Source organism: Oryzias melastigma, linkage group LG17, assembly GCF_002922805.2.
Source record: "Oryzias melastigma strain HK-1 linkage group LG17, ASM292280v2, whole genome shotgun sequence".
In the NCBI taxonomy this organism is placed as follows: Eukaryota; Metazoa; Chordata; class Actinopteri; order Beloniformes; family Adrianichthyidae; genus Oryzias; species Oryzias melastigma.
In genome coordinates this window covers 15,967,670-15,976,820 of record NC_050528.1, presented here as the reverse complement: position 1 = coordinate 15,976,820, position 9,151 = coordinate 15,967,670, and the positions used below count along the sequence as shown (strand labels likewise).

General features: G+C 41.2%; 1 protein-coding gene across 1 annotated transcript in view; it reads right to left on the bottom strand.

Moving 5' to 3' along the window:
* Window positions 1-3,449: 3,449 nt before the first annotated feature.
* The window catches only part of LOC112144215 (receptor-type tyrosine-protein phosphatase N2), a gene marked incomplete at its 3' end in the record, with an annotated part of 155,170 nt that continues 149,468 nt past the window's right edge, over window positions 3,450-9,151 (bottom strand). The window contains 1 exon segment of the mRNA XM_036216260.1: window positions 3,450-3,523. Within this exon segment, the coding sequence (XP_036072153.1) occupies window positions 3,450-3,523 (74 nt within the window).

Sequence of the window (9,151 nt, the reverse complement as noted above, 5' to 3'; positions counted from 1 at the left end):
CCTCCCTCCATCCATCTATTCATCCATCCATCCATCCATCCAACCGTCCATCCATCCATCCATCCATCCATCCATCCATCCATCCATCCATCATCCATCCATCCATCTATCTATCCATCCATCCAACCGTCCATCCACCTATCCATCATCCATCCATCTCTCCCTCCCTCCCTCCAGCCCCCCATCCATCTATTCATCAATCCATCCATTCGTTCATACTCTGAACCAACCTAATAACTTAGTCCCTTTTGGGACCATAGTTGGGGTTGCTGGAGCCTATCCTACTATAGCTAGTGTCGTGTAAAGGCTGGGTACACCCTGAACATGTCACCAGTTTACACTGTCACATTCACTGTAAGATGCATTGTTAAGTCTTCATTTGACTTGTTTACTTCTCTGAAGCATGTGTTTGGACCGTGGGAGGAAACCGGAGTGCCCAGAGAAAACCGTCACATTCACGGGGAGAACATGCAAACTCCTCATACAGGATGCAGTTGGAATTTGGATCAGGGCTGAGGGTTAACTACCATGCAGCCCTGAAGAGAACCAAACCGCAAGAGAAAACCTGCAGCTGCCCTCTTGGGAGTAGTAAACAAACGTTAAAGACTCACTCCAAAGAAAATGGTCTTTTTTGTGTTTTAACATGTTCTTGTAGCATTTGTCTCATAGTGGAGAATCTACGCAAGCAATTTACAATTAAAATTGCATTTCTGAGTTAATTTAAATTACATTGAATCAGAAAGGCAGATGCTTGAAAATACTCAGATTAATGACACAGCTAATGAATGTTATGTCTGTGCCGCTAATGCTAGCTTGAGGAAATAAGCTTGCGCATGAACGTGCAAACAGAGCTCTCAGCAACGGGAAGGGGGGTGGGGGATTGCTCTGCATCAACAGTCCCTTCCACAAGCCAGAATCATGTTTCCAATGAGCTACTGCCACTGTGTAGAAAATGTTTCTTAAAAAAATTTCAAAAGGCTTTTAGATTTTGGCTAAAGAGTCATGATCATAATTGAAAGTCAGTGGGAACGATTTTACAATAGAAAAGAATATGGTTGGAGTGGGAATTGAACCAGGAAATTGTAAAAAAAAAAACAATAGCTGGTAAAGGAAAACCGTCCAGGCCCATTAGTTTTATTAGAGCTGGTTAGAGCCTCTGCCTCACTACAAAACCTACCAACATCTTTTTCCTAACTTTTTACGATTCACATTATCCAGATTTGTGCTTCGGGCTGGTTTTAGCTGCTAATAGTTGACCTTCTTTTACTTAAGTGAGGAGCGCCACAGTCTGCCAGCAAATGAACCCAAGCTTCTGTTGTTTGGCTTGATCCATCTCAAAGGTCAGGGGAGCTTTCACACCTGCTAAACATACTGTAATACTCTATCTGGAATCTGGAAACAGAAAATGTTTCCACCACAAAATCCAGGTCAAATGTTCAAGAGCTGCACTGTCTCGAGAAGAAGTTTTCTGTTCATCACATCAGACGACTGTCAGTACTATTTATGAATCCTTTTTCATTAGGAAGGTGATGTCACCACTAGCTAACATTAATTTAAACTCTCAGGAGTAACAGTGGTAAATCTGAACTTTATCATGGAAACACGACTAGACTATGATGATGGAGAAAGCTCACTCACTGACGGAGACTTCAAGGTACAAGCGTGGCAGTTTTTTTTTTTTTTGAGGTCACTGCTCATTCTTGGAACCAGGGTGATAAAAGAAATGATTTTATAAAAGTCAACGTCACTCACGTGACCCTCAAAGGTCAAATCTCCTTCTAATTAGGTTATTTGCTAAACATGTAAACTTGTAATCAATCTGTGACTCAAAACCTTATTTTTAGTTCAATCTGATCAGTCTGGAGCATCACCTAGACTCTATGTCACCTGGATTCAGGAACAACATCCTTCAAACCCAACAGCCATCAACCCAAAACCCTCAGGCTGCCTCCGGCCATCTAAACATCAACGCTAAATGTGAGAAGACAACGCAGAACTGAGGAGGTGACCTTTGAGTGTCATCTATTCAACAATGTCATCCCCTTCAAGGCTTTTCCACAACCGAACTCCCCATCAGTTTATCAGAGGTGAAAACTCTCTAAATCAAACAATAATAGCAGCGTGATCGTTGGTATCCACGTTTTACTGGCAGAATTAGATTTTCTGTGTGGATTTACAGCATTTTACGGGTGGATGGAACTTCTGCTGTGGAAAAAACCCAGATCAGAACTTATTGTGAAGATCTTTCCAGTGGTCTTTTAATTATACTTATGCTGATCTTAGGCCCTAAAAAAAACCTTTAACTTTCGAGGATTTCGTTTTTGTAGAGTGGCAGAAGTTTGTCAGAAATTCACCACTGAGTTGTTAGCATAACCCCGCCGCCTCTTCCCATCCCCCATAGCTTAGAACTCTCTGTTTACACACTCTGCTGCTAGCTTACAGCCCCTCACACCCCCAATTTAACATCAGTGGTGCAACAAAAATGGCGAGGGATATTGGAGCTAACCATTTGTACAATTTTGAGTCAGATTCCACCTCAGACGAGGAAAACTCAGATGTGCATGGATCTGTTTGTCTGCGAGTGGATGCATTGGAACGGAGTAGGGAGCTTGTAATCCACTCAGCCTATTTTCTACGTCACAAATACTCTCTTTTTCAAACAGCAATTCTTCATCTGCTCCTGATTCACAACAATTTTAATAAGAAAAAATGACAAATGCAATTTTAGGTTTAATTTTCTTAATATTTGTCCTCCATCATCTGAAAAAAGCTACAAAATCATGTTAAAAACATCAAAAACACAGTTTTCATCAAGTGGGAATTTAAAAAGAAAGGGGCCTGACATTGATCCCTGCGGTACCCCACATGTTATTTCATAGCCATTACAAAGGCGTGCATTCAGACTTAACAGAAATCTTTGTTCTGCAAGACTGGAAGAAGCCCAGTGTGAAAAAAGCATCTTAAAGGAGTGGATATGTAAAGATTTTGAGGATCTACTATATTAAATGATGCTCTAAAATCAAGAAAACCGACACCAGAATATTGTGTAAATTAAACTTACTTCTGGGAATATTGACAGTCTGTCTATGTGCTGCAGAAACTTTGTTTTTTATTAAAAAAAAAAAGGTTTACCTTACAAAAAATAATATTAATTTCTATGAAAATGTAGAAATGGTGAAATAGAAACAAGTTTATATTCATATTTACAATGATTTGAATAAATAAATTCTTAAAAATACAATTTCAAGCTGAATTTTCTTCACATACGTCTTTTACTAGGAAAAAATGCAACAAGAACATGTTAAAAACATCATTTTCATCAGAGTGGGTCTTCAAAACAATAAACTGACATGTCTTTGAAAGGGTCAAACTGTGTGTTTCGTCCACAGAGCTTCATCTGAGCTGGTTTCCGCATGAACAAACACTCAGGTCCCAGGTGCGTTTGTTACCTTAGTCTGGACCATTCCCGGCCTCTGGTCCCGCAGGTGCTCCAGAGTGGCTGCGATATCAATCTCTTTGGCACCTGTCACAAACCCGCAGGAACAAAAGCACAGCAGAAAAAAAGGAGAAAATGATGTTGGGTTGAGCTTAAAGCAGCAGCAGTGAGATAATGCGGCTAACATCTGTCAAGCTGCTGGTTTCTAACAATTCTCTTTGGAGCAGGAAAAGGAGATTACATTCATCCTCTTTGCAGAACATACGCATACTCCAGAAACAGCTTGAAGGTGATAAAAAAAAGAAGAGAACAGCAATGGAAGTTTAGGAGAAACATTTCTGAAAAAGAAAAAACAAATCACAGAGCTGTATGTTTGTTTGAAATATATTGCAGAAGCTTATCTCAAAGGTCCTTTTTGCTGGTTAATCAGTTGTTCTCTGGTTTTTATGAACACGGCCAGCCAGAACTGTGAGGCGCTGCCAGGACCCAACATGGCTTTGAGCACCGCTTCAAATCCAGCCAGGCTTGATAGATTAATAAATAAATAGATGGACTTTGATCACTTTTTTGTGATTATGTCAGAGACTTTTGCCTTTCTGTATGAAAGTTTTCTCACTGGTGTGGAGGACAGAACTGGTCAAGGTCAGAATGATCCAAAGTTCCGAACCATATCTAGCTTGTCAATGATATTTTAGAACCAAAATAAGAGAATCTTTGCCACAATGCCCCCAAACACGTGACATATGCTTAAAAACCTTTTAGGCTGTAGACACTATGAAGAAAAAATAGGCTGACTAGTGTTTCTGGAAGAGAACAGGGCCTGCAGAAGTACTGAGAAGATTTTACCAGAGTAAGGTAACCACTGAAGGTGGTAAATCTACAATCTTCAATCTACAACCAACTTGGTTCCTACAAGATTTTGTGACTAAACGAATCCAGAAACAAATAAAGTAAACCAGGGAAACAAAGGAATTGTAATACGCCTCAACAGAACAGCAGTATTATTATGCTTTGTTGACACCGAACACGATTTGCGGAGGTTTCAATGTCAGAATGAAGTAGCTCCTGGTAATGGGAGAATCTCAGAATGATCTCATGAACCCCAACATGTAGACGTGTAACTGAGGTTTCTGTAGAACTCTTCACAGTAAATAAATCTGATTTGTCAACACCGCCCGTGTCTTCCATGCACTCTAAATGAGATATCCACAGACACCGCGCCATGTAGCGATCAGGCGAAAAACATTAGCTGGTAGCTCCTCCCACATGCGCTCCCCGGCATCAAGCTCAGGCAGGTGACTTGCAGCGAATTTGGCGCTCGCATGTGAACGAAGCATTCTTATAGTAGCGTCTGTTCAATCGTTAGTCAAAGCTTTAACTGCCATTAGATACATCTTCAGTCGCTACATCATGGTTCACATTTCAGAGATTCACTCTTTTGAGGTTTTTTTGGTGCAATTTGACATGCTTTTTTTTAACATTGCGCTGTAATCTGTGTTCTGATTGGTTGTAAACCTTGCAAATTAACGTCCTCCGTCCTCTACAGAGCCCGTTTGCGAAGTGTACATAAATCTTTCATCTCAATCGGGTCTTTATTTTTAATTTTATAATACTAGAGTCATCTTTTTTGAAGATTTGAACTTTGAGAGTTTAAACAAAAAAGCAAAATGTGAAAATGTTCATGTCTGTCTGAGAGAAGTGTATGAGGTGAGTAGTGAGGAGTTTCACTGCCTTAAAACGACTACAATCTTACTTAGCAGGTTTCACCCATTGCTGGTTATTTTCAGAATATTTTCCTGTGATAAATAAGGGAACCCATCCATCCATCTTCTTGTCCGCTTCTTCCCTTTCGGGGTTGCGGGGGTGCCGGAGCCTAACCCGGCTACTGATGGGTGAAGGCGGGGTTCACCCTGGACAGGTCTCCAGTCTGTCACAGGGCCTCAATCACACACACATTCACTCTCACATTCACACCTAGGGGCAATTTAGAGTCACCAATCAACCTATGAAGCATGTTTTTGGACGGTGGGAGGAAGCCGGAGTCCCCGGTGAAAAGCCACGCATGCACGGGGAGAACATGCAAACTCCACACAGAAAGGTCCCAGCCGGGAGTCGAACCGGGGCCTTCTCGCTGTGAGGCAAGAGCGCTAACCACTGAGCCACCGTGCAGCCCTAATAAGGGAACCATGTACTGTAAAAATGTTTAACATTTTCTGTCAATTATTTCAAAAAGTAAAACTCATCTCTTGAATGGAACCATGGCAGAAATAAATGACTAAAATATTTTAAACCTTCCATCTTGTAAATTTGATGAGTTTGGCCTTGACGGAATAGAATAGAAACTTCTAGAATTAAATAGAATAATAGAATAAATGGGGAAAAAAACTTCAATTCAGTAAATCTGTCAACTTTTAGCTTGGAAACAGATAGTATGACACTCTAGTCAGCTGGTTGACTCAAAACTCTCGCTAATGCATGTCACTGCAGAAAGAAAGAAAAAAAAGCTGGTTGTTCACAGAGTGCTGTGAACATCATATCAACAGAAAGTTAAGTGGAAGGAGGATAAAGTGTTGGAGTAAAAGATGCACCGCAGCAACAGGAAGAACCACTGCTTTGAGATAACAGGCAAGCAAAGTCCATTTAAGAATTTGGAGGAGATTCAGAAGGAGTGGACTGAAGCAGCAAGAGACACCAAGTATAGACTAACACTAGATATGGGTACAAATGTTACAGTCCATGTATTTTACTTTTGCTGAGGGGAAAAGAAATTGACTGTTGCTCAATGGTCCAAAGGCATTTTTTCAGCTGAAAGTAAATGTTGGACTTCATTTGGAACTCCAGATCCCATAGTCTGGAAAACTGCCAAAGTCAGTAACTTTGATTCAGTAACTTTGATGTCACTGTGCTTAAATAACCAGGAAACTCAGCTAATCTGAACCTATAGAAACCAGTGGGCTGTCGTTAGGCCCTGAACACAGCTGTCAAAGAAACCTGGACTTCCATTACACCTACACAGCAGATCACAGCTCTGACCTACTAGTTCACGCAGATGGAGGCCCAGACAAGTTCTGAGTGCAAAGACATGAGCATAGTTTACAATTAGGCTGAAACATTCTTTTCTGATGAGTTTGATGTGATAGTCTAAGGCCCAATCCCAATTCCGCCCTTCTCCCTCCCCCTTAGCCCTTCCCCTTAATTTAAAGTGACAGTTGAAGTGGAAGTCGGCTCCGGATTAGTATTTGTTAAATTTCACCCTCCAAACAGAGAAGTACAATCAACAATCACGAAGACAAATCGAAGTGCTTTTCTTCATGTGGGTGCGCTCTGAACCACAGAAGTTTACATTTGAATGTAAGTAGTTACTTTATGTTGTAGCGTGACCTTTTTAAAGTTATAAAACCTCTGTTGTTCTGTAGATTCAAGCGCCCTAAAGCTAGTGGACTCTCAAGTTTGTGAGTCACTTCTTAAGTTTTGAGTCTGCTTTCAGGCTCTACGTTTAAAACATGCAGTAATGTAACAAATTACAGAACTTTCATTAATTGATCCAATGTTTCACTTTTTACAGTGTATGAAGTTCTTTTAAATGTTTTCTTCTAGCTTGAAATAATTACAGCTAAAGATGTAACAATTCTTAAGAAAACGGTAAAAAAAAAAAACGATTCAAACTCGTCAACATGTTCATCGATGCAAAAAATTAAAAAATCGATTTCAGCTTTCCCTGCAGACGGGTCTGTGTGAGAGTGTGTAGCTCATACACCCTCCCTCACAATCGAGTGAACACTTTCAATGAAGTCAATGCAAACACACAACAGGTATCAGCAGGAGGAGAATCTTCTATTGTCTTCTTACTGTTCATTAGCGCTCCTCCACCTACAATAGAGAGAACCTCGGAGGAAAAAGTCAAAGCAGTGAAAAAAATCTTGCTTCAGGCGTTTATGTTTTCACGACTTTTTCCTTTAATGTCTGTCTGGATTTCAGATTAATCCAACTGGACACAAACCACAATGATTCATTTCCATGCAAATCCAGGTCCCTGATTGGTCATCTGCTGCAATTATGCATAAAAATGTTGAACTGAGTTGAACACTCAGTGCGGTCAGCGGCTGGGGAGGGGGTTGTGCTAAGCAGGAGTGGTCCGTCATATGGAGCAAAATATGAAAGGATTTGCGATCATTTCAGTCTTCTTCACCTTTCGGCTTAAACAGCACTCACTGTTTCGGCCGGATGCCCTTCCTGACACAACCCTATATTTAAAGAGCGCAGGGACCCAGCAGGGACCCAGCAGGGACCCAGCAGGGACCCAGCAGGGACCCAGCAGGGACCCAGCAGGGACCCAGCAGCGTCAAGGGTCTTGCCTATAGGGACCCAACCTGGACGGACATCAGAGGACACCCCAGGTATTGAACCCAGGACTCCTGGGTGCAAACCCTATACTTCACCCACTGAGCCATTTCAGCATTATTTATAATTGTTTATTTGCATTTGATGTATGGGGAAAACAGAAACTTGGCCTTAAAATACCTTTAATTTATTGTGTTGGAAAAAAAAAACAGAAAAAAAAAACCTAAAATAAAATCATGACTTAAAAACTGAATGGAATCTTGGCTAGACTGAATCGTTTCATTCATAATTACAGCTGAAAATAAACTTCTGTTAAGTAAAACGTTGGATGCTCTTAACTTTGTTGAGAACATTTTCATCACGTCTGTCCTGTAAATGTGAAACCTATCTCCACTTTAGAGTGAGTCACTGTCACAAAGACCAGGTGCCACTAATGCAGGAACATTATAGAAACGTGATGATTCATAAATGGAGCAGAAAAATAGATGTCAACAGGACACGGGAACGAGGGACAGACAATAAACTACCAGAGAAAAAGAAGTCATTGGTTTTCTTGAATTTGTCTTCTCCACCTCCTGGATTCTGCAGAGAGAATTGCTTCACACAACAAGGCGCCTCTACGGCTGCTTAAGAAGGAAAATGAGCTGCTCTCCTCCTGTTCCACAAAACACAATCGAGTCCCTTCTGGACCAAAAAAAAAAACAGAACTCACTTCTTCACTTTTTCTTTTCTAAGGAGGGGGAGAGAACTCGACAAATGAAGGGCTATTGTGTCCGTCGTGATAAACCTGAAAATGCACGGCGTCTGAGGGGGAAAGGCGCATTCAGGCTTTCCTTTGTACAAATCTCACTTGAAGAAGGAATAGAAGCACGGAGGTGGGGGGGTTGTCCTGCTTTGAGCTGCAGGTCGAGGAGTGGGGTTGAGGGGGTGTTGCTATAGAAGAGAAGGGAGTGCTTGAGGAGGTGAAAGAACGACCCCGGATCCTGAAAAGCTGCAGATACTCAACCAGTTTCATAAAAACTTCAAGATCTGGAGAAGGATGGATGAAGGTGTGAGTGTAGAAGCAGGAAAGACAGGGATAAAAAAAACCCTGAGAACCTCCACCCTCCACATCACAGAAGTTTATGAATAAATTCACTTTTTACACCAAAAGAAAGAAAAATGTGGTTGGAAGAAGAGGAGGGGTGGTTAATGTCTTTGATCTGGTTGAGCAGGTCCACCGACCAAGCGGGGCCTCCAGCTTCTCAGGAAAGGATGCAGCAGGGAGGATGGGGAGGAGCTAATGAAACTTTAACATCATGAAACTGTGTCAAACTGTCTCTTTTTGATGCATTATTCTGGTTAAAACTGTGAGTTTGTTATTCATATTTAAAC